The 26,951-nt window shown below is 35.8% G+C and overlaps 1 protein-coding gene across 9 annotated transcripts in view; it reads left to right on the plus strand.

Annotated features, from left to right (window-relative positions):
• Chd9 (chromodomain helicase DNA binding protein 9) overlaps positions 1-26,951 on the plus strand; it is a 260,391-nt gene that overhangs the window by 83,265 nt on the left and 150,175 nt on the right. For 8 of the 9 annotated variants that reach the window (XM_005388286.2, XM_013516197.1, XM_013516196.1 and 5 more), the window contains one exon: positions 16,081-17,699. In XM_005388286.2, coding sequence (XP_005388343.1) covers positions 16,245-17,699 — 1,455 coding nt within the window. In that variant the 5' untranslated portion in view covers positions 16,081-16,244. Of the gene's footprint in view, positions 1-16,080; positions 17,700-26,951 lie in introns of those variants that run through there. The other variant, XM_005388293.2, reaches the window with a different exon arrangement.

A 26,951-nucleotide genomic window follows, 5' to 3' on the forward strand; every position in this document is an offset into this window, starting at 1 on the left:
ATATTTATTTACTTCTACCTCTGTTACTGCTTCATATGGCTTCAAGATTCTCTCTAGTGTCTTTTCATTTTATCTTAACATGTTATCATAAGCATTTCTTTGAGGGCAGCTCTACTAATAACTCCTTTAGCTTTTGATAATCTGAGAATGTCTTAATTTCTCCTTTTTTCCTTTTGCTTTTTTTTTTTTGGTTTTTCTCTGGTACCGGGAACCGAACTCATGACCTTGCGCTTGCCAGGCAGGTGCTTTGCCACTGAGCTAAATCCCCAGCCCCTAATTTCTCCTTTTTTTAACCTTCTTTTTTTAACGTGTGATACCAGGAATTGAATTCATGACCTTGCACTGAATTCATGACCTTGCGCTTGCCAAGCAGGCACTGTGCCACTGAGCTATATCCCGGACCCACTTTCTCCTTTTTTTTTAAAAATGGTGGTTGAACCCAGGGCATTGTGCATGTTCATGCTAGGCAAATGCTCTACCACTGAGGTATATCCCCAGTCTACTTAAAAAAATTTTAGGGATTTGCCAAGTTGCTCAGGAAGACCTCAAACTTGTGATCTTCCTACCTCAACCTTCTCAGAAGATAGGATTAATGGCATACACCTGGCTTTTATGAAGGCATGTTTCTGGCTTTTAACTATTGGAGTTTTAATTTTTGATTGATTAAAATAATCACAGTGGCTTCTCCCACCCTGAAGTACTAGGGATCAAAACCAGGGCCTGAAACATGCGAGGCAAGTAATCTACTACTGAGATACATTCCCAGTCTTACCTTATTTTGAAGATAATTTTTGTCTTGAGTAATTAAAAGCATAGATATAGCCTCTAGAGTGTAGTATTTTACAGGAATGTGATTTTTGTTACTATTACTAGCTTATTTTAACATTGTAAGTTTCAGAGTTTTATTGGGCAAAACGTTTGAGAAAATAACTTGATCAAATCTTCCACAGTAAATTCACCTGCTTTATTTTTAGTCAGAAAAAATCAACTTTGTAAATACTTATGAAGTACAATCAGTAATTAGTTGATGAGAGTCAATTTTCAAGTGATCATTACAATTTCCATTTTATCTAAAAGATAAAACAGAAAATTAGACATTTCAAAATGCTTATGGCTATATAATTTTTATTCTTAAAATTTATGAGATATAATTTAGATACTGTATAATTCACCCATTTGAAATGTATAATTTAATAGCTTTTAATTTATTCACAGAGTTAAATACATATCACTATATCCAGTTTTAGATGTATTCATCACTTTAAAAAAACCCTATAACTGTGGCTAACATTCACCTATCACTCTACACGCTCTCTTTCCAGTTCTAGGTAACCACTTCCTGTCTCTATAGTTTTGTCTACTATTGACATTTCATGTAAATAGAATAAATTTTACTTATGTGGTCCTTTGTGACTGGCAGTTTCCTTTTTTTACTTAGCAGAATGTTTTCAACGTTTATATAGCAATTCTTCATTTATTTTTAATTGCTGAGTAATATTCCACTATGTTAACATACTGCGTTTGTCTGTTTCCTCTTTTTGATTATTGTGAGTAATGCTGCACTGGACATTGGCAAATGCCTTTCTGTTTGAGTCTTTCTTTTCAAGTCCTTTGGGTACATGCCTAGAAATAGAATTGCTGAATCGTTGGGCAACTTTATGTTTAACCTTCTTACAAACTGCTTGACTCTTGAGACTGTTTTTGAGACGACAGTCCCACCCACCAGGGAGGTGTAAATTCCAACCTCTCCATATCCTTGCTTTCAGTTATTTTCTAGTTTTGTTTTTTTTTTCTTTCTTTCCCCATTTAGTGTGTGTGAACTGATTTATGGTTTTTGAACTCACTTACGGTTTTGGTTTGTAATTCTCTGATCACTAATGATATTGACCATCTTTTCATATGGTTATTGACCATGATCAAAAAAAAAAATATACACCAAGGCATATAATAGTCAAGATTCTAGAAATTCAACACAAGAACAGAATATTAAAAGCGGTTAAAGAAAAGAAACAAATCACCTATAAAGGGAACCCCATCAGAATCACAGCTAACTTCTTAACATAAACCCTCAAGTCAGGAGAGCTTAGAGTGAAATATTTCGAGCCCTAAAAGAAAACAACCTCCAACCCAGATTGATGTACTCTGCAAAACTCTCTCTTTTTTTTTTTTTTTTTGGTTTTTGGTTTTTCTCCGGCACCAGGAACCGAACTCACGACCTTGCGCTTGCCAGGCAGGCGCTTTGCCGCTGAGCTAAATCCCCAGCCCCAAAACTCTCTTTCAAAATTGGTGAAGTAATATAGTTTCATGATAAAGAATACCAGAAGAAATTCATGATCGCCAAATGTTCTGAGGGACATTCTAGAATGAGATAACAAGGACTGCAACTCCACGAACCCTAACAGAGTGAATCCACCAGGCAAGGCAAACAATTAGGGGAAAAAAGGGAACCAACAACAGGAAAATAACATGACAAGGGTAAGTCAGTGCATATTATAACCGTCAACGTCAGTGGTCTCATTTCACCAGTCAAAAGAAACAGGCTGGGGCTGGGAATATAGCTCAGCGGCACAAGCGCCTGCCTGGCAAGTGCAAAGTCCTGAGTTCGATTCCAGGTACCAGAAGAAAAAAAAAAAAAAGAAACAGACCCGGCAGAATGGATCAAGAAGCGAGATTCAACAGCACACTGCATACAAGAAACACATTTAATTAAAAAATTCATAGACTGAAAGTCAGAGGATGGAAAATAATATGCCATGTGACAGGAACCCAAAAAGCAGGGGTAGCTATTCTATTTGCAGATAAAGTGGATTTCAAGCCAAGACTGATTAAGAGAAACAAAGACAGTCATTACCTGCTTGTAAAGGGAACAATTCAAGAGGAACAGAAAACAATCGTATGGTTATTGGCTGTTTGTATGTCTTATTTGGAGAAATGTCTTCTCAGATCCTTTGTCAATTATGTAAAAATTTTGGATTATTTTCTTACAGTTCAGTTAGAAGTTTTTATATATATTCTAGACACAAGTCCCTCATCTATATGATCACAAAAAATTTTCCATTCTCCAGAGGATGTCTTTTCACTTTCTTGGTGGTATCCTTTGAAGAACAAAAGGTTTTAATTTTGAAGATGTCCATAAGCTTTTTATGTCAAAACATTTTCACTTTTGAAACTACAGTTACCATCTGACTAGTGACAGTATTTTGTGGCAAATCAATAGCTTTATTGTTTACTTTTGCTAACCTATGTTAAAAGGTTTTTAAATTTGTTGTTAGCTGTGCTTTTCAATTCTGTATTCTCTACTTAAGTTTCCATTGCTAATTTTCCATTATGAAATTGAAGGAAATTTTAATGCCTTGATTTTAATTATCTTATACTTTATCTTCCTAGAATTACTTTTCACCCCCATCCCTTTTTTTTCAGTTCTGTGGATTGAACCAAAGGCCTTTGTACAGAACTGTATGCCCAACTCATTTTTTAATTTTGAGAGAGAGTCTTACTAAAGGCACTAACCTGCCCTAGGAGGGCGCAAACATCCAACCCCCTGCCTCAGCCTCCCAGAGAGCTGGGATTACAGTTGCTGTCTACCATACTCAGCACATTCTATTTTTGTATGATGATTTTTCCACAATTGGTTAGGACTATTTGAAGGCATATTTAAATTACAAACATTTTTTAAAAATGTACATATTATAATTGGATATCTTTAGATTTGAGGAACACACCTTGAAATTCTTAGATCAATTAAAGATATAGTCTAAATAAATTCATAAGCCTATAAACCTTGTTGAAACTTACTGATAAATAACTTTGGGGAGCTGCCCTAAACCTAAGTATTCTCTTATGCCAAATTTCATGAAATATGATCAAAAGGAGCTTTAAAGGTTCTGCAGTCGGTCACCAATATGCTGCTGAACTTCTCTTCCCGGTATCTCTTGAAGTTTTGTTCTTTTGAAACAGGGTCTCTCTAAGTATAGTAGTTCAGCTTGAATTCAATATGTAGCCCAGTCTGAGCTTGAACTTTCTGTGATGCTCCTGCCTTAGCCTTCCAAGTGCTGGGGATCACAGGTGTGTGGCACTGCAGCCAGCTTCTTCTGGAGTCTTGCTTAGCATGAATTAAACTTGAATATGCAGTTTTAGTGCACATTTGTCTCCATTTTAATGTTTCACCATTTTAGGCTGCCATCAGGACTATATATATATATTTCCCCCCACAGCTTTACCAACATGTTTCATGAAACTTTGGAATGTCTATCATTCTGGTAGGTGACAAATAGTTTACCAGTATAATTCTAATTTGTGTTTCTCTTATTTTGAGGGAGTATGTGAACTAACTGTACTCTTTGGTTTTTTTTAATTGGTCTTTTTTTTCTTACTGATTTATAGGAAATCTTGATATAGTAAGAAATGAGCCACTCATCCGTGAGTTGCAAACATTCTCAGATTTCTGTTTTTCTTTTGTAATCTTATTAATTAATTAATTAATTTATTGTGGGACTGGGGATTGAATCCGGGGCCTTTGCACTGAGCTACATCTCCAGCCTCACCCCCTCCTTTTTTTTAGAGAGGGTGTTGCTAAGTCACTAAATTGCCCAGACTGGGTTTGTAATCCTCCTGCCTCAGCCTCCCAGGGTGCAGGGATGTAATCTAATTCATGAATTCTTCAGTTTTTTAAATTTATGTAATTCGGTTCAAGAGTCTTTTATTACATATGGATTTTTTTTTAATACACATGGATTTGTATCATGGACAAAAATCAAGTATCTCTTTTATTTTCTGGTATTCTTATGATTTTTCCTTTCTCACATCTCAAATTTGGTTTGAGAAACAAGGTATGGCTTTAATTGTATGATCATCTAAGTCCAATTTATTTTATAGTTCATTTTGCCCTCATCAGTTCCTCTTTAAAATTTACAAGCAACAATTGTACTTTCTTACTCTTTTTTTCCTTTTTTTTTCCTTTGAGATAGAGTTTGACTATGCAGTTCAGGCTGGCCTTGAACTCACTTTGTAGCCCAGGCTGTCCTTATACTCCTGGCCATCCACCTGCCTCAGCCTCTTGAGTGCTGGGATTACAGGCATGTACCACCATGCCCAGCAAGAGTTGTACAGTACTTTTTAGCTAGTTCTTCTTGACCAGTTTTGTGTGTTACTTGCTTGGCACTAGAATTTGCAGCCTACATGTACTTGTAGAATTGGTTATTTATGCTGAAAATAGGATCTGATAGTTAGAAATTGTTTGGTTTAATCCATGGCTTCCTTCTCTTGAGATTTTTTTCACATCTTGGTTCTGTTAACTGTTACATTTATTCTCCCAATTTAAAGTCACTTCTTACACTTTAAGACTGATAATACTGAACCAGACAGGTGAGGATAGAAATTCTTGTAGTAGACATGTAGGAAATTAATTTTTTTTTGGAAATTAACTTAATTAGCACTATTTGAGTGTAGTTATAGTTAGTTACTAGCATCTTATCACATGATTTTAGCATTAAGCTAGCAAATTTTGTAAAATTGTGCCTACCAGTGATATGTACTTAAATGCTCTGTAGGAACTCTGAGGAAATAGGTAGCTTTGGGTCAGTAGTGAAATTTTATTTTGTAACATTAAACCTTTTATTTTATTTTTTGCGGTACTATGGATTGAATCCAAAGCCTTTTCTCTGAGGTACATCCCCAGTGCTCCCCGCTTAGCCCCCTTTTTGGAGACAGGATTTTGTTACTTCTTTGAATTGCACAGGCTAGACTCAAACTTGCCGTCCTCTTCCCTCAGCTTCTGAGAGTGCTAGGATTACAGGTATGTGCCACCACATCCATTTTAGGTAGAATTTTTCATATCTAAATAAACAGAGTATTTTTTAAAAAGAGAAGTTTTAGAGGAGGCATTTTGTTTTCATGAATTTGAAAGTTGTAGTAAGAAAAAAAGGAATTCAGACTTGATGTAAGAAACAAGTATTCAAGTATAGTTTGAATGTTTTAACAGAAATTAATTTTTACAAGTTTACAGACCAGATTTTAAAAACAATTAGTAAACTCACTTAAGTTTGAAATTTTCTATTACCTTTAAAATGATTAATACTGCCAGGCAAAGTAGTGTAAGCCTCCAAGCTATTCAGGCTGATTCTAGTAGTTGGAGGCCACCTAGGGCAACACAGGAAGACCTTTTCTCTAAAAAAAAAAAAAAAAAAAAAATTTAAAAAACATAATATACCCTATAATTTTATTAAAACAAAGGTTCTGAGTACATCCTGAGTATTTCAGTTACTGTCATTGAAAGAGTTGCTATTAATTTCAAATGTGAATAGCTACCAGTAAAAATGATTTCACCATAGTAATGTTACTCAGTTGTTAAGTCAGTAAAGAAATTTTAATCAGTGAAATACTCCGCAGTGCCTCTAGAATAAAGTCCAGATTTCTTAACATGGCTAATAAAAGCCTTGGAATCTGACCTCTGCTGACCTCTTGATTTCTCCATTTGGCAAATAGTGTGTTTACAATATTGAATAGTTCCTGAAATGCAGTGTCTTGCGTCTACTCTGGGCATTTTTACAGTGGCTGCTGTGTGCCCTTGCCATTTTAAGGAAAAACACAAGAGAATAAGAGGATTGTAAAAGCAGTTTTGTAGCTGGGGGAAGTGGCGTACACCTGTAATCCTAGCACTCTGGATTACAGCACTCTGGAGTCTGAGGCAGGATGGCAAATTTCAGGCTAGCTTGGATTACTTAGTGAGACCCTGTTCCAAAACAACAACCAAAAAGCGGTTTCATACTCTGTGTATTAAGTTTACTGGTAGAGACAGCATTTTATCTTTCAGGTAGAGAGGACTGTTATTCTGGTGGGGTTTTGTTTTGTTTTTTTGAGAGAGTCTTGCTTTGTACTTCAGGCTGGCATTAAACTCACTACATAGCCCAGGCTGGGCTCACACTCACAGTGATCCTCCTGCCTCAGCCACATGTGCCACTATGTCTGGCAGGACTATTAATCTTCAGTTTTATTTTTTACATATGAAAACAAAAACTGATTTTTCTCAAGGTTCTATAACTAGAAGGTTGTAGATCCAGGGCTCATGTTGATTTTTAAATCTAGTCTTTCTAATTCCTGTGCAATCATTCATTTACTGACAGAAATATATTGTGTGGCTAGTGTGCTAGGAAATATGCTCAGGATACAAAAATGATAAAGGTGTTCCTTTTTTGTGAGGCTAGTGGAATGAAAAGACTGTCTCATATTACAGGGCAATGTGATTTATGGTAGTCGTAGAGTACTAGATTGAGACTTAATTCAAGAGAGACCTTCCATTGGAGCAAATATTAAACTGGATTTTTCCCAAGTAAATAGCTTGGGAAGCTATGGTTTATAAGCAAAGTAAAAGTTGATGTGGTAAGAATTTAATATTGTGTTACAAATTAATAATAGAAATACTGAATGGAAAACTTATAGGAGACTGAATAATTTGGTAGGGATCAATAATTAATAGGTAAAATGAAAGAATTTGTAAAATTTTTAGATTAATTCACTTAACAGCAATATTGAGAGACCTATTTGTAAAGCATAAAAAAACCAACTGTAAGACACTGGGGAAAGTCAATTTGCAACTAAAGTATACCTGTGTGTATGAGTTGTGTTATAAAATATGTACTAATTTACTTTGTTTTTATTTTTATTTTTTTATTTTTATTTTTTTTTGGTTTTTCTCTGGTACCGGGAACCGAACTCACGACCTTGCGCTTGCGAGGCAGGCGCTTTGCCGCTGAGCTAAATCCCCAGCCCCACTTTGTTTTTATTTTTAAGGCCCTGTTCAAATGTTATCTCATCTCTATGTCTTTCTTCACCTTTTCCAACCGTAATAATTTGGTATCTATTCTGTACTACTATAGTGCAGTACTTTGTATACTTATCTGTTAAAGCATACATCACACTGTTCATATTTTTTCTTCCTCTCCAGATTATGTTTTGTTTTGTTTTTGCAGTACTGGGGGTTAAACCCATGGCCTTCACATTGATCTATGTCCTCAGCCCTTTTCATCTATTATTATTTTGTCTTTTGGAGACAGGATTTTGCTGTGCAGTTCAGGCTTGACTTGAACTCACTCTGTAGCCCAGGCTGTCCTCTAACTTCAGCAGTCTTTCCTCAGCCTCCTGAGTGCTGGGATTACAGGTGTGTGCTACCACACCCAGCTGATTTATTATTCTGAGACAGGGTCTTGCCAAGTGGCTCAGTTCCCCAGGCTGAGCTCAAATTTGGCGTCCATCTCCTTCAGCCTTGCAGAATTCTGGAATTATAGGCATTCACCTGTCTGCCTGGCTATCTTCTGACTTGTTTCAATTTATTTTTATTAGGCTTATTAATTTTGCAAAATAGTTTTTCAGTGTTAATATTCTGGTCACGTACATCCTACCGTTGCCATTCCTTACACCCACCTCTTCCCTTACTTTTTCTTGTCTAGTAAGTCGCCCTTCTACTTTCCTGTCATCTTTATTTGATTTCACACTTTAGGGAGAACATGTGATACTTGTCTTTCTGAGTCTGGTTAATTTTGCTTACAATTGATGATCTCAGTTCATTTGCCTGCAAAAGACAAAATTTCTTTGTTCTTTACGGCGGAATAATACTTCATTGTGTATGCACACCATACTTTCTTTATCCACTCATCTGTTGATGGCCCCTTAGGGCATTTCCATATCTTGGCTATCGTGAATTGTGCTGCAGTAAGCGTGGGTATGCAAGTATCCCTACAGTGTGCTTAACTGTAATTTCTTCAGTTATATAACACCAAGGAGCGAGATAGCTGGGTCAAAATGGTAATTCTATTTTTATTTTTTGAGGAAAGTCCATACTGCTTCCATAGGGGCTGTACTAATTACATTCCCATAAGCAGCATAGAAGGGCTTCTACTCCCAGTTCTTGCCAGCATTCATTTGTACTTTTGATGATAGCCACTTTGATTCAGGTAGGATGAAATCTCAATGTATTTTTGATTTGCCTTTGCCCAGTAGCTAAAGTTGTTGAACATTTTTCACATACTTATTGAACTTCTTTTGAGAAGTGTCTAGTCAGTTCTTTTGCCCACTTATTGATTGGGTGATGTTTTTGGTGTTGATGGTGGGGTCTTTTGAGTTCTTTATATATTTTGGATATTGATCCTCTGTCAGAAAGCTGGCAAAGATTTTCTATGGGCTATGTCTTCGTTGTGTTTGTTGTTTCTTTTGCTGTGCAGAAACTTTGTAAATTTGATATAGTCCCATTTGTTGAGTCTTGCTATTATTTCTTGTTATCAGAGTTTTGTTCAGGAAGTCTTTGCCTGCCCTTTGTCTTCAAGTGTTTCCCCTATATTTTCTTCTAGTAGTTTTAGTTTCAGATGTTAAGTTTATGGCTTTGATCCATTTTGAATTGATTATTGTACAGGGTAAGAGATAGGGATCTTGTTTCATTCTACATAAGGATATCCAGTTTTCCCCAGCACCATTTGTTGAAGAGGGTATCTTTTCTCCAATGTGTATTTTTCATTCTTTTTCTGGAGTCAGATTATTGTAATCTTGTGGTTTTGTTTCTGTGTTCTCTAACATTTCCATTGGTCTACATGTCTTTTTTTCTTCTCTTGAGACAGGGTTTTGCTTGAAGTTCAGTTGGCCTTGAACTCACTGTGTAACCCAAGTTGGCCTCAAACTTAACAGTGATCCTCTTGCCTTAGCCTCCCGCCCCATGCCTGTGCTGGGACTACAGGCATGCACTACCATGCCCAGCCACATGTCTATTTTGTGCCAGTACACGCTATTTTTGTTACTGTGGCTTTGTTGTATATAATTTGAAGTCAAGTATTGTGATGTCTCTAAGCTTGCTCTTTTTTCTTCAGCTTGCTTTGGCTATTCTGGGTCTTTTTCATTTCCATGTGAATTTTAAGATTGTTTTTCCTAGTATGTGAAGAATGTCATTGGAATTTTGATGGGGATATAGTGAATCTATAGATCACTTTTGGTAATATGGCCATTTTAACAATATTAATTCTGCTAATCCATGTACATGGGAGGTCTTTCCATCTTCTGGTGTCTTCAGTTTCTTAGATCTTAAGTGTTCTACAATTTTTGTTGTAGAGGTCTTTCACCTTGTTGGTTAGGTTGATTCTTAGTTTTTTTTTTTGTTGTTGTTGTTGTTGTTTTGTTTTTTTAAGGTATGTAGTTGGAATTGTTTTCCTGGTGTCTTTCTCAGCTAGTTTGTTACTGGTATGTAGAAAAGCCCTCCCACCCCACTGAGGATTGAACCCAGCCCTTCTACAGACCCAACGCTTTTTAAATTTTTTTTTAAAATTTTTATTTTTAGGCAAGGTCATGGTAAATAAATAAGTTGCCCAGGCTAGACTTGAACTTGTGATCCTCCTGCTTCAGCCTCTCACAGTACTGGGATTACAGGCACATACCACCACAGCTAAACTATTTAATACTGATTTTGTATTCTGGATTATGAACTATTTTTGAAGGCAGAAATTCTGTCCTGTTTATATTTGAGTCCGTCTTGTATAATCATTGTATGATTGGCATTGTATAAATGTAGAAATGTAGATGAATACTTTTATTTTGATTCTAAACATGTAGTTGTCTCAACCTTACAAGAATTCTGTCCCTCAGACGTACTCCTGTCCTCCTCCTTCCCCTGTACTGGGGATTGAATTTAGAGAGCACTAAGCTGTGTATCCAGCACCAGCATTTTTTTTTTTTTGTGGCCCTGGAGATTAAATAGAGGGCCTTCACACTGAGCTACATCCCTAGGCCCCCAGTTCTTTATTTTTTATTTTGAGACAGGATCTCACTAAATCACCAAGTTACCTAGCCTGGGATCAAATTTGCAGTCCTCCTACTTTAGCCTCACAGAGTGCTGCCATTACAGGTTCAGGCCACCATGGCTGGCTCCAGCCCTTCTTAAATTTTTATTTTGAAGCTGGGCATGGTGGTGCACACCTATAATCCCAGCACTCGGGAGGCTGAGGTAGGAGGATCGTTGTGAGTTCGAGGCCAGCCTGAACTACGTAGTAAGACCCTGTCTCAAAAAGACAAAAAAATAAATTTTTATTTTGAGACAAAGTCTCACTAAATTGTCCAAGCTGGCTTCAAATTTGTGATCCTTCTGACTTAGCTTCCCCCATAGCTAGGACTACTTGTATGCATCACTGTTTCAGCTCAGATTTACAGTGCTATTTTAATATGCATAATTGATAAGGTCCCTTTTCATTAGGGTTCCAACTTACATTTCTGCTTTATTTTACCTTGTTTTACTTGCCACTTTTCTCCTTTTGCATACTCTCAGGAATGGGCATACAGTTTCCTAAACATGTACTTCATTGCTGCCATTCTTTCTTTCTTTCTTTTGTTATTTCTTTCTTTCTTTTTTTTTTGGTATCAGGAATCAAATTCAGGACCTTCACTTGCCAGGCAGGTGCTTGTGCCGCTGAGCTAGAACTTTGCCTGGGCTGCTCTTTCAATCCTTTTATAATCCTCCCCTCAACTGCAACTTGCTCAAGAAAGGTTTTCTTGAGTAACTAGTCAATTTATTCCAAAAAGCACTTTATAGATGAACTTATGGCTCTTTTAGGCCACATTTATCATGTTTTATTAAGTGTATAATATGCTTTTTTTTTATGCCATTCTCTCTTCACTCCATTGGTAGTCTTAGCTTCCTGAAGTCAGGCATGTTGTTGGTTTATGGAGAGATGTTTTGGATCTATTGGAGCTGCCCATAACATTTGCTTAAATAAGTGATAATTAGGCCTACATGTTTTTGTGAAGTTGAAAATACTAAACTGAAGACAGTTTTCTAAACTGAAGACAATATACCTTAAAGAAGAATTTCAATAAGCATTGTTTGTAGAATAAAACTATTCAAATCAGGAATCATGGCATATTGGGTTTTATGGGCATTTTTTTATAGTTTATGTTTTTTAGTGCTTAGGTATTTTGTTTTTGTTTTTTGAGACAGAGCTTCCTTTGTAGTCCAGGTTGTCCATAAACTCAGTGTGTATCCCAGGAGAATCCAGCTTGCAGTGATCCTCTTGCCTCAGTCTCCCAAGTGCTGGATTACAGGAGTGTGCTTCTATGCCCGGCTTTAGTCCTTAGTGTTTTGTTTCCTTCATTTTGGGGTATGTGTGTGTGTCATTGTGGATTGAACCCAAAGCCTTTACACTGAGCTACATCCACAACCCTTTTTGTTTTTTTATTTTGAAACTGGGTCTTGTCACTAAGTTGCCCTGTTTAGGCTCAAATTTGGGATCTTCCTGCCTCAGCCATGTAGGTATGCATTACCATCTCTAGCTAGCCCTTAACTTTATAGCTAAAGTTAACTATTGTCTGGTCATGTGCTAACTATGTATCTTCTTATTACAACAATATTTGTGTATGTGTTTGTTTTGTTTGCCATCAGATGTTCTTTCTCTGTGCTTACCTTCTCTAAAGCCCATAACATGAACTGGCAGTGGTCTGTTGACTTGTCTCTGTCCCCTGTTAGAGGTCATGCTATTCATCATTCTCTGGAAGGTGTCAGTAATAGCAAAATTGTTTCTTAATTAAAATTGCCACTTCTTAGCTTTTAGGTAAGCCCCAGGTAGAAAACTTTATTTTAGCTAATGTATAATAATTATAAAAATTCAAAGAGTACCTCAGTATTTTTCCTGAATGGAATATTACTGTTGTTACACATCATAAATTGATTTCTAGAATAGGCTTAACTCAGAAATAGTGGCACACTCCTAAAATCTCAGCATTTTGAGAGACTAAGGCAGGAAGATCATAAGTTCAAGCATAGCCTGAGCATTTTAGTGACTTAGTGAGACCCTGTCTCATAAGTAGAAAGAGGTTGAAGATACAACTCAGTGTGAAGGAAGGCCTGGTTTTAATGACCAGTACCACACATGCATGCACGCATACACACACACACACACACACACACACACACACCCTTTTTTTTTTTTCAGAGTAAAACAATAAAGCTAGATGCATGGTGGCATATATATGTAGTCCCAGCACTCAGGAGGCTAAAGTAGGAGGATTGCCACAAGTTGAGGCCAGCCCAGACTACATAGTGATTTCAAGGTCAGCCTGAACTGTATAACATGACCTTGCCTCCAAAATCAAACAAAAAAGTACTCACCTACAGTAAATCAGTATAAATTCACAATGCTTTATAAGTTTATTGTTATTACAATGTATAAGACTGTATGAACTAATGTATCAGTCAGGGTAATCTACTCTTACCATTCAGTGAGGAAATTTTCTGTAGTTCTGGCTTCTAAATTCTTAAGGTAATAATTCTAATATTCAAGAAATTATGGGCTGGGGATATATCTCAGCAACACAGCGTCTGCCTGGCAAGTGCAAGGTCCTGAGTTCGATTCCTGGTACCAAAAACAAAACAACCCCCCCCAATCAAGAAATTAGTTCTAAAATGCATACTTAGCTGGCTTAGAATAGTTGTTGCTGCATGTATACCCAAACATAGTTATATATTGTCATCACTTTACTGAGACATTGTATACATTGTCAGTATTACACATGTATTTACTGTTTAAAAGTAGTTTAAAAGATTAGAGTGTTACTCGGCACTTAACCAGAAGTTACTGAGTGTGCAGAACTGCACAGAAATGGGAGCAGAACATAAATTGGATTTAGTGAAGCAAGTATTTGTTGTTAAAGGTATGATACAGTTCTACATTTTCTTACAAAACAAGTATTTTATGAACTAAGCAAAATGCCTTGTGACAGAACATATCAAATCCCTTAGAATAAGTCTAACTCTCAATAAGTTTAGAATAATTATACAAAAAAATTAGAAGTATCAATTTAATTGGCAGCATTTTTCATATATCACAAATGATGTTCCTTTTAATTGATTAAATATTGTATACTGTACCTCCCATTATATTTTTTATGTTCCATTTGATAAATAATCATGCATTAGTATAAAGGCAGAAGGCATTGCTTTCTTGATTTAATGATTTAAGTATATATTAATATTCCTTAGTCACATGTCTGAAGCTGAGTATAAAGTATGTTCCAGGGAAGTTACTTAACTACCTTCCTTTTTGGCTAGTGCTTTTGTCCAGATCACATGGTTGTCCATGTGTTCAGTCTCATAGTTGTAAACTCTGGAAAACTAATTTTTTTCTGCTTTTCTATATTTTACATTGTCTAAAATGATATATTTATTAAATCACATAAATACTATCATGATTGATAAGTCACTTTTCAGGTGAAATTATTCCAGGTCTGGTGGTTCTTATTTCACAAAACTTTTAAAAGCATTTCTACTTTAAAGCAGTTTGCTTGTTTATTTGTTTATTAGTTTGTTTTGGTACCGGAGAGGGAAGCCAGGGACTCCTCTGAGACAAAATCTTTTGAAGTTGCCTATGTTAGACTCACTCTCATGGTTCCCTTGCCCCACTTCCCAAGTTGATGGATTACAGCTGTGCACTGTGCCTGGTATAAGCAGATTTTTTTTTTTTTTAATTTTACTTCCCAAAATAGATGTTCTGAAAAGTTTCTTTAGCTCTTTGTTAATTTTTGAATAAACTAATCTGTAGAGGATCATGTACCTACATTCGTGGTTCTTTATGCAAGACCAGAGGGGACAGAACCATAAATTATCTTTGTTAATATTTGGAATGATGCAAGCCCAGAACAGTAATGGTAGTTGTTTAATATCAGCAAGTAACTTAACTGGGTCATTTTTACACGTAAGGGGTGTGTGTGTGTGTGTGTGTGTGTGTGTGTGTGTGTATAATACACATACATACATGAATAATTGGCTGTCTGTATCATAGGGTTCTCCATTAAAGGATTCAACCAGTTACAGATATGTTTAGAAGAAAAAGATTACATCTATACTGAACATGTACAGCCTTTCCCCACGTCATTCCCTAAGCAATACAGTATAATGACGGTTATGTAGCATTTATATTGTATAAGGTATTATAAGTTACCTAAATATGATTTAGAGTATGTAAGAATGAAGGTTATATGTGAATACTAGGCCATTTTATGTAATCTGTGGATTTTGGATTTTGGGTGTTGGGGTTCTGGAACCAGTTCCTCTATGATACCAAGGAAGTATAATCAGTTTTCTCTTGACTCTCATGAGACTAGTATATTGCTTAGCTCAAAGTACAGCTTGTTTTCTTCTTTCTTAGAATTTGCAGTTTAGTAAATACTATATAAGAACTCGTACATTCCACATGATTTAATAGTGTGGTGATAGGGATGGAATAGTGACTGCAACTGATTATCAGAAAGTGCTTACTTGTGCTTCAATTATGTCTAAACAGTTTGGCTGTAAAGAATGCTGCTTTTCTACAGCAAATGAGCAAAAGGAGCATGGTAGAAACATGTGAGGCTATCTCCCAACATTTTACCCAGCACGTCTGTGCTGTTTGTCAGCTGACCAGGTGACTTTTACCTAATTCTGGGCCCGCTTATGCAGTTGCTCTTGTTTTATTTTTATTTGTACATATTTGCAGTACATACTGGTTGCATTAATTGTAGGAAATTGGTACATGTGCCTAATACATGTGCCTTAATTTTTTTATGTCCCCTTTCTCCCTGTCACTCCATCTCTTGGTCCCCTATGCAGTTACTTTTCTTGATGCAGTTCCACATATATCCTATGTAATAATAGATTATTTGATCAAGAAATCTAGAGCAAAAGAGTGCAATATATTTATCTGAGAAGGTCTGATATTATTTTAACAAAACAATATGGAAGTATTTTTTATATATAAAAATGTTACATATTAGCTAGATGTTGGAGTGATAGCCATTTTATGGTATGGAAGAAAATATGACATACTATTCACTGGTTTACTTCACATTCTTTCATCTTAAAATGAATTTCAAAATGAAATAATATGCATTAATGCATTACTATTTTTAAGTGTCCACTGGAGGAGGCTCTTTTCCCTACCTTTTAGGTAATATCAAAGAGTATTTTCAATGAATTATCCTATAAAAATCAGATTTTACTTTTTTAAAATCACATATAATCTGTTTATATAAGTTTAATGAATACCTGTTAAATTTGAATTGCTTTTGTTCTTATTTTCCTAGGATTCTGACACTTTGTGACATGTCGATATCTAGAGCAATAATAAACATTGGCCTGTTCTGGATTAGTTGATGACCTTCAGAAATGATCCAGTAACACCTGCAACAGAGAACCAGGATATACTCCATCTGGAGTGAACGGCTGAAGTTGTTACTGAATTTTCAAGATGACAGATCCAATGATGGACTTTTTTGATGATGCCAATCTTTTTGGTGAGACCTTGGAAGGTTTGTCAGATGATGCATTTGTACAGCCAGGACCTGTTTCACTAGTTGATGAATTGAACTTGGGTGCAGAGTTTGAACCTTTGCACATAGACTCACTGAATCATGTTCAAGGTACTCCAACACATCAGAAGATGACTGATTTTGAACAGTTAAATCAGTTTGATTCAATGAAGTTTCACCAAGTTAATCAATCTTTTGGTAGCCCAGCTGAACATGTGTTATCGCCACACTCTCAGTTTAATTGTTCTCCAATTCACCACCCACAAAACCAGCCTAATGGTTTGTTTCCAGATGTAGCAGACGGCAGCCCAATGTGGGGCCATCAGACAGCTACTAACATTTCTAATCAAAATGGATCTCCTTTTCATCAAGGACATTCACATTCTATGCATCAAAGTAAAAGCTTTGTTGCACACCATGACTTTGCCTTATTTCAGGCCAATGAACAACAAACACAGTGTACTTCACTACGCTCCCAACAAAACCGGAATAATCTTAACCCAGGCCAAAATTCTCTATGCCAGTCTAAAAATTTTATGGATGTTAATGTTTCCGGTCCACACAGAGTCAATGTTAACCATCCACCACAAATAACTAATGCGTCTACTTCACAACAGTCTCTTTCAATGCAATTTTCTCAAACGTCAAATCCTTCAGTACACTTTCTAAAATGTAACAGTCATCAAGAAGGAAATTTTAATGGACCTTCTCCAAATATGACTTCTTGTTCTGTCAGTAATTCACAGCAGTTTTCTTCACATTATTCCTTTCCCAATAATCATATATCACCAAATAGTCTCCTTCAGTCCTCTGCTGTTCTTACACCCAATCATACAAATCAGACTTTATCTGATTTTACTGGAAGTAATTCCTTTTCACCTCATAGGGGAATCAAGCAAGAATCCACTCAGCATATCCTGAACCCCAGTACATCATTGAATTCAAATAATTTCCAAATGTTGCATTCGTCACATCCTCAGGGTAATTATAGCAATTCAAAATTATCTCCTGTGCACATGAACTTCCCAGATCCTGTTGACTCAGGAACTCAAATGGGCCACTTCAATGATCATGTAGAAACTAATGGTTTTTCATCTTTGGAAGAGAATTTACTTCATCAAGTGGAATCACAGACTGAGCCATTCACAGGACTTGACCCAGAGGACCTCCTTCAGGAAGGGCTCCTTCCCCAATTTGATGAGTCCACATTTGGACAAGATAATTCAAGTCATGTTTTAGATCATGATCTTGATAGACACTTTACTTCACATCTTGTAGCACGGCCTTCTGATATGGCCCAAACTCAGTTACAGTGTCAGGCTCGGAACTGGCATTCATCATTTTCTAATCATCAGCATTTACACGACAGAAATCGACTATGTTTACAGCGACAGGTATGTAGCTTTTTGTTTGCTTGGTTTGTTTTTATTGATTAGGTCTAGAATGGTCTTTTACTCATGAGTTAATTTTATATGAGGTCTATTCAAGGTTTCTTAAACTCAGAATTCTACTGAGTATGCATATTATGAAATAGGCCTATCTTGCTTTAAAGGTCTTCTTGAAAGCAGTTCACTGATGTGCTCAAAGTAGTAGGCTGACTTTTGTATTTACAAAATTATAAGGTTTTAAGCTTTAAATTGTAGCTTTAAATTAAGATTACTTTTATTTAAAAATTGGAATCCAGGGACACTTTACAACTGAGCTACATTCTCAGCCCCTTTTATTTTTATTTATTTATTTATTTGTTTATTTTTTATTTTTGGGTACCGGAAATTGAACTCATAACCTCACGCTTGCCAGGCAGGTGCTGTGCTGCTGAGCTATATCCCTGACCATCATTTTTATGTTTTAATTTGAGATAAGATCTTACTAAATTATCCAGGCTGGTTTTAAACTCTCTATTCTCCTTCCTTACTCAGCCTTTAAAATAGCTGTGATTACAAGTGTGCATCACCAAGCCTGGTTTATGATTACTTTTAACAGAAGGTTATTTTATCAAAAACAAGGGAAACCTAAATGAAAATAAAACAGACTAAGAAAACTTAATGGCAAATATGATGCATATAGTGTTAATATTCTTACAAAAAGCTAATATAAATTGATTAGCAAAACTTAAGCTCTCAGTTGATAACTAAATTAATAAGCAGATAAGTTGAAATTCACAGAAAAGGGAAGAGAATTAACAAAACCCGGATAATATATAACTTTAATAATAAAAATTTAATGAATATTTTCATTTTTATGTTTCTGAAACAAATTTTTTAAATGTTAATATGTTCTGGGCATGATAGCACATGTCTGTAATTCCAGCACTCAGAGTCTAAGGAAGGAGAATCACTAGTTTGAGCTTGTCTTGTACAATTTAGCAACTTAGTGAAATCTTGTCTCAAAATACGAAAGGGCTGGGGTCCCCCAGCATCCCCAAAACAACAAAAAAACCAAAAACTTAATGCTTAATACTGTAAAATTTATGGTAGAATTGATACTTACTTTGCTTAGGTAATTGATGTAATATTTTGAAAAGCAATGTGGTGGGGTAATAGAATAATCCAAACATTGCAAAAGTAATATATCCAGGTATTTATCTTTTTATATTTATACAGGACACATGGAAATAGCATAGTTTGTTACTATATCCCTATTAAATGGACTGCTATAAGTGCTAAGAATACTTTGAAGACTAATACTGAGAGCTTGTTAATTATGAGAGGAAAAGTGTAATTCAAAATTAAGGTTACAGTAAAGTGGTTCAGAGTGCAAGTTGTAGTACCAGACCATATGGGTCTTGGCTTCTCTTACTAGCTGTGTGACTTTCAGGTAGTTATATAATTTGTTTGTATCTCTTTTTGTCTCACTTTTAATACATGAAATAATAAGATCTGTCAAAAAGACTTAAAAATCTAACAGTTGTAATAATGTAAAATTGCTCAGGACTGTACCTAATCTGTAGTTGTAAAATACTTAATAATAAATGTTTTTATAATTACATTTTTTTTGTGGTACTGGGAATTAAGCTTTATCACTGAGCTATATCCCTAGCCCTTTAATTTTTATTTTATTTTATTTTTTTTTTTTTTTTGTCTTTTTGAGACAGGATCTCACTATGCAGTTCAGGCTGGCCTTGAGCTCACTTTGTAGACTAGGCTGGTCTCAAACTTGCAACAATCCTCCTGCCTCAGCCTCCTGAGGGCTAGGATTACAGGCGTGCGCCACCATGCCCAGCTCTAATTTTTATTTTAAAACAGGATCCTACTGAGTTGCACAGGCTGACCTTGAACTTGTGATCCTTCTACTTCAGCCTCCTGAGTGGGCCCAGTCCTTGCAACTTTTTTTTTTTTTTTTTCAGTACTGGGAATCGAACTCACAACCTCGCGCTTGCTAGGCAGGCACTGTGCTGCTGAGCTAAATCCCCAGCCCCTCTTCGAGCTTAATTATGCTTTTTTTTCCCCCATAGTAATATGGAAATATGCATGTGAAAAATGCCAGAAAGAAATGTTGTTCAAGGGCAGTACAGTTATACTTTTTTTCATTAGTTTTCTACAATTTTTGTTATTTATTACTTTTATAATGAAAAGGTATTTCATGTAATATACTATATTTCTCAACTCTTGTTTTTTTGGTATCAGGAATCAAACTCAGGACCTTCTACTTGCCAGACAGGCACTGTGTTAAATCTTGCTGTTAAAGACTTACAAAATGCATTAATCCCGGACATGGTGGTGCTTGCCTGTGATGTAATCCTGGCACTCCAGGGGCTGAGGCAGGAGGATTGCTGTGAGTTCAAGGCCAGCCTGGGCTAACTAGTGAGTTCAGGACCAGCCTAAACTATATAGCAAGATCCTGTCTCTAAAAATAAAAAAAAAATTAAATACATTAACCCTTGATTACCTATAAGAAACAGTAGACATTGAAGTATACCATGGTTCTTGAAATTGAATGTTGAAAAACCAGTTTTTTATTTCAAAGCCTTACAGTATTTGAAGATCAAATTTTTATCTTTTCCACTGGATCTATCTGAATTCTGTTTCAAATAATATTTTCAACACAGTTTTTGTAATGTCTAGATAGATGTCGAGATACTTAAAAGGCACTTGAGAAACCCGTCTCCCCTTCTTGTGATGCAGTTGAATATTATGATTTTGCTCCCTCTACTGGAGGAGGATCAAACATTTTATAAGGACCCTGTAAGAAAATTTCTTACTGGTTTGAACTTAATTCATTTATCTGCTTTGTATGTAGATTTCCAATAAGTTGTATTGATCACTTTGTCCATTGTAAAATTGAAGTTATGAACCATAAAATTCATTAACTTTACTTCTTATCTTAATTTTGTTTTTTTAAGGCCTGTCATCATTTTAATTCATCTTTTTGGGTCTTCTTTCCATACTTTCATTATCATAGTCTGCGTCAAGACACATTGCAATGACAGCTTCTCTTTAAAACTTAGTATTAAATATCTTTCCATTTTAATTTTCTATTTCTCTACCAAGAAAAAAAAATTAAAACTCAAATTATTTGAAGCCTGGACACATTTCCATGATTAGCCTGGCTGTGTAAAAGTTGATGACTTAATTCTTCCTATTGTGTAAAGCAAATCTAGGCCCTAGAAAGATGGGAGCAAATTATAATTGTTTTTGAAAAGTATTCTACAAAAATGGATGGCTTATTGTAATGCATGTTATAAAGTAAAAAGGGACTTGGGAATAAAGGAGGGTCATTTTCTATCAGGGAAAAACATTTCTGAAGAGTACCTCTCCATTAATTGTTTTTCCCAAATGGTGTAAAATCTGAACATGAGCTTTAAAGTAGTGTCTCTGTGAAAGACCAGTAATTGCCTTGTAAAGGAAGGGAGTGACTATCTTGACTATCTCTGTGCCCTGAGGGCTAGAAATGGAAAGTTTATTGCCCAGTGGCTGTGAAAATGAGTTGAAGCTTGATTGAGTTCTTGACTGAGTTCTCTAAGAAGTTTCTACTGCAGACTGCTCAGGTTCTTCTCACTTCACCAAAGAAATTGTTTTTCTTGGGAAAGTTGTTCCTCAACCTCTCAAGTGCGAAGGCTCAGAGAATGGAATCATCAGTACAGCCACTTTCTAGGCCATCATAAAATTCTGGAAGGTTGGACACCCTGTGGTAGTATAGGCTGCTGTACCACCAGCCTGTGAAAAATCTGTCAAGACTGGAAGCATATGTCAGATTTTCTGGGATGGAAATATTCATGAATCTGAACATGAATCTAACATCGATTTCCCCTTTACTGGCAGGAGCTCCATTGTCGTTTGCTACAACAGATCGTTTGTGGGAAGGTATCTGACTGGTACCTCAATACCCTGTAGCTTTGGCTGGGGAAAGATGGTGTCTCACAGCCTCAGGGGGCAGGGATCTTCCAGTGATGGCAGAACTACTGGGAGTCAGGAGACAGTGCGGACTGAGCATCCTGTGCTTAGGTGGGATGCTATTTTGGAGGCAGCCTGGATGTGACATAGTAGGAAGATCTGGAATGTTTGCAGCCCCACAAGCTGGACCCCTCTGGGCAGAGTGGGGCAAGCTGCCCTGCACCTGGGCTGCCTGGGTCAGCCTGGGTCTGTGTGCTCAGGCCCAGACCCTGCCCCTGGACAGCCCCAGGGAAAGTGAGCACAGCTAAGGTCACCTGATCTATCTCTCAGCATTGGAGGCAGCCTGTGGGTGAGGGGCCCCAATCAACATGATCTTAATCTTAGGTGCCCTTCCTATGCCAGAAGGGGTGCCTGTGTTTTGTTTTTTAATTCAAATTTTTCTAAAGATATTTTCCTGGCCTTAAAAAGTAGTAAGGAGGAGATAGAAATTTAAACACTGGCCTAGCAGGCCCTGGGTTCAATCCTTAGCACAGAATAAAAACTCAGATTTTGAGGGAATGGTCATATAAATAAACTGGTCTCTACTGGTAGCTTATAGATACATGGTTATCTAATTTTTTTCCTCTTCTTGAGACAAGGTCTTGCTATATTCAGCTGGCCTTGAATTTGCTATATAGAACAGGCTGGCCTTGAACCTGTAGCCATCCTCTTGCCTCAGCCTCCCAAGTGCTGGGAGGCATATTCTACCACACCCAGCATCTAAGAGAAATTCTTTTGACACATCATAGACAGTTTTTCAAAAATCAACTTATCCTACGCTGAGAAATTAATAAAGCTTTAAATCTTCCCCCCTTCTCCCTGCTTTTGCTTCATAGTGTTTGATTTGCTAATTTCTAGGCTTTTGCTGATTGTTTTAATGTCCAAAAATTTATAAAGGGTAGTGTGCTTGAATTACTTTTTCTTACTTAACTAAGTCTGGTGCTCGCTTTGGCAGCAATCTACCCAAACTGGAACAATACAGAGAAGATCTGCATGGCCCCTTCGAAGGATGACATGCAAAATTTATGAAGCATTCTGTATCTTTTTTTCTTTTTGATCTGTTCTTAAGTTTCCTATAACTTGTCTTTTCTCAATGTAAGTGATTGAACCCAGCGCTCTGCACACGCTACACAACAGCTATATCCCTGAAGTACATTCCTAACCCTTAAAATTTTTTTAATTTTTAGAGGCAGGATTTTGCTAAATTGCTGAGGTTGGCATTGAACTTGAGGTTCTCTTGCTTCAGCCTCCAGAGCAGTTAGGATTACAGCTTCAAATTTCTTATGCTTTTATTTTATTTTATTAATTAATTTAGTTTTTGAAACTGGGAATTGAACTCAGGAGATGTCTCGTGCTTTTTAGTGTTAAAAATGATATTTGTAATCTCAGCACTCTGGGAGGCTATGGCAGGCAATAGGATTACAAATTCAAGCCCAGGCTGGGCAATTTAGTGATTGAGCAAATGTGGCTTTAGAGTGGAGTGTCAACTTGATTGGCTATGGGATCCTTTTTTTTTTTTTTTGGTGGAGCATACTTCTGGGTGTGTCTGGGTGGGGCAAGAAGGCGTGGCCTTGGGATCCTTATTTGTCCCTTGCTCCTTTCTCTGGCCCTGTTCCCCTGCTCTGCTTCCAGGCCTTCCTGAACTAAGCAGTTTTGCTCTACCATGCCCTTCTGCCATATTTCTGCTTTGGAGCCAGATGACCATGGACTGAATCCCTTTAAAATTGTAAGCCAAATTAAACCTCTGCTTCAAGTTGGGACTGTGGGGTATTGTGTCTAACAATGAGAAAGCTGACAAATGAAAACCCTCAATATTTTTAAAGGCTGAGGATGTAGTTCAGTGGAAAGGCCTTGGGAAAGGCGCAGTACCACAAAAATGTGATATTTGGATTTTGTTTGTTGTGGTATAGAGGAAAGATGGAATGGTGGATAGGGAATAGGGGTAGGGAACTAACGACAGATTCTGACAGCATATTTTTTTTTTTTTTTGCCTTTGAAATATTTGGCATGTTCTGGATTGTTACGGGTACTATTAACTGACACATTGTGATGCTCCCTCAGATAATATAAAAAAGATTTTTGAGTTTTTTTTTTAAATCAATTTCTGTAACTAATAATTTCAAAATTAGTATTATAACAAGTTTAGAGATTTAAGATAATAGGATGGCATAATTTTTTAGTTCATAAAAATAAATGAACTATATTTTGGTATAGCTTAAGGTATTCTTTCATCTGCTGGTTGAGAAATCTCTGCTTTTGAAAACTCTAGAAAACTAGAATGAAGATGTTGGATGGTTGAGGAATATTTCTAAGCCTTGTGTTTTCTTATTCCTCAAGCGAAGTGGAATAATTGCAGATGTAATGTCAAATACCTTCAGGTGCCTTGAAGCCTGTGTCTGTTGTGAGAAGGAGATGCTGGTGAGACCACGCGTCATGTATTTGGTTCTGGAATCTCATCACTTAAGGATGAGTGTGAATGTCAAGGGGAGGCTAGAGGTTTGGGGAGCAAGCATTTCTAAATATTTGAATCTGCAAACAAGCTGAAAATAGCTTACCTTCATTTCTAACTTTTGGAGCGAAGGAATTTTGAGAGAATAACACTAAAGTTTTCATTGCTCTCAAGACAAATATGTTCTGCTTGTTTTATAACACAGACTGTTTAGGTTTTGTCGTAATTGTGGAGTAGAAGTAACATGCAGCACTGTGATCTTTTAGTGTTTATAAATTTAGTAAAGAAGTTCCATGGCAGTGAAATATGTAGGATGGGGCTGAACTAGCAATCAAAACAGGAAATAGAACTAGGACATACTTCTACATAATGCTTTGTTGGCTTTTTTATTCCAATGAACTTTTAATAGTTCAGAAACTTTTAAAAAATAACCCAAACACAGGTTGGGCAGGCCTTATAAGGCATATTTTAAGATGTACTTTTTTTGATAAGTTTCAGTCATAATTGTTATAACTAACTAGGTCATATAGAAAATGGATGGAAAATAAGTTAATTGTAATGTCATTACCAAAATATAGCCACTGTTGATATTTTGCTATGTTATCTGTTAACATCTATTGTCTTTCTCATCCTCCAATTTCATATTTTTGCATTTTTAAGAAATAAAATTGAGATTATATAATTTATAATTTTGGGAAAGTTGGTTTTTAACTTTCCAGTAGTATGCTGTATACATTTTTCATGTCATTAAATCTTTTTCTGAGAATGATTTTAAGTGGCTGAACAGTGTGCTATTTATTATAAGGTTGATGAAGTACAATATAAAAGATACTTAACATATATTAACACACAACTTGTATACTTAACATGTATTAATACTGTACACAACAGTCCTTTTATTTGGACATGATGGTTTCTTTTTTTTTTTTTTTTATTTTAAGGATAAAAGGAGGGAAACATTAACAGACATACAACATTTTACAACATATCACAAGCACAATACAGACAATACAGAGTTCCAAACAAAGTGGTAGGGAATTAACAATGGTGGTTGTATTACATATTGATATCTTCAAAGTGGCTTCTCATGAATGGACATGATGGTTTCTGTCAGTTTAACTGAAAGGAAAGTGAGGAACAGAGACATTAAGTAATGAACTTCAAATCACACAACCAGTGGCCATACTGGATTCAACTCAATTTGATTCTATTTTCACTTTACCTCAAAGTGTGTTAATGTATTGTAACATATAATAACAACAGTGATAATATACTAAATGATTTCTTCCTCTCCCCATTCGAAAATATACTGATGCTTTGTGAGGAAAAGATGAGGAGAAATCCTAAATTATTGTTAGAGCTAAGTCTTGCTGGTCACATTTTTGATGATGATTTTTATACTTCCAGAATTACCCTTACTTAAGTAAGACTTTATGGAACACATTAGATATTTAAAAATTATCATAAGCAGAAACTTAACTAATTTTTGTGTTATCATGAAAAGAGAGGAAAAGTTACAAAATAGAAATTTTCTTGAAATTACTTTTTTAGCTGCTTTTTCAAGTAGAGTAGTTTTTGTTTTTGACATTTCTGTCAAACTTCTAGATTAAAACGTTCTATTCTAATTGAAAATTTGTACAATGATTTGCTAGTTTTTGAAATAGTATACTAATTAGTATTGAACTATGTACTACCTTACATTATAAAAGGTTTAAGCTATGTGTTGTCTCCCAGAAAGCAGAATAACAAACTCTAGTTGTTAACAGCTATTGACCTCAACCATGCATGCTTAAGGGTGAAAGATGAATTGGAAGTGAATTCCAGAGTAGGGAAAAGCCAGTGATGGCTGAGAAATTTGTGGATTAGTACAGTGTGAGAAGAGCATGACATTCAAGCAAAACTTCAGAGTAGGTCTAAAAAAATTTTGTGGAATTTTATTGATGAGGTATACTCTCAAATATGTTAGGACTATGCATTTATTCAATTAATGTAATACTATGATGATCAATTATTCTAATAATATTATAATTATTAATGCCTGAAATTGAAAATAATGAGTAAGGAGCTACAAAGTAATCAAACTTCGTTCCCAATCACTATAACATGAATAAAAAGTAACTTGGAGTACTAAAATGAGTGATCAGGTTTTTTTGGGTAACTGGACTAAAATGACTTTTAAGTTAAGGAAATATTTTAATGCAATGTGTTATGGGTATTAATATGGAAAGATATGATAATTACCTAACTAGGAAGCATGGACTACAGTTTTCATCTATATAAAATTTGATCATTTGCTATGGAAAACTGTGTAAATAATACCTTCCTTGCACTTTTTGTGTGCAAGGAATACCTTACAAATTATGGAAGAACAGTTTTTAAGCAACATTTTTTCCCCACATGAATATATGCTTTTATACCTAAAACACTACAAGTTTACAATGACTTTTTCAAGGGCTTTAGAGCTGCACTAGATCTTCCTATATCTTCATATACAAAAAAAGCAAAAAATGCTAGAAAGATCATGACTTGCTATCAAATAACAAGTTGGCAGGTTTCTTTCGTAGGTAAAATTTTATTGTGTTTAAGGGTGATAAGAAATGAGAATACCATACTACGGTAAAAATACTTATTTTTAATATGTTGTGTTATAAAATATAGACATATTTGGTTGTTTCCAATATATAAATACTTACACTATTTTATTTCAAGAACTTGGGCAGATTTTGGTATCCCTGAAGAGTCCTGAAACTAATCTTTCACAGACATTGAGATAACTGTATTTTATGTTATTTATCTGTTCAGTTATATCATTTGCTTTGGGTACC

The sequence above is a fragment of the Chinchilla lanigera genome, unplaced genomic scaffold, assembly GCF_000276665.1.
Source record: "Chinchilla lanigera isolate Chin_1 unplaced genomic scaffold, ChiLan1.0 scaffold00032, whole genome shotgun sequence".
NCBI classification, from domain to species: domain Eukaryota; kingdom Metazoa; phylum Chordata; class Mammalia; order Rodentia; family Chinchillidae; genus Chinchilla; species Chinchilla lanigera.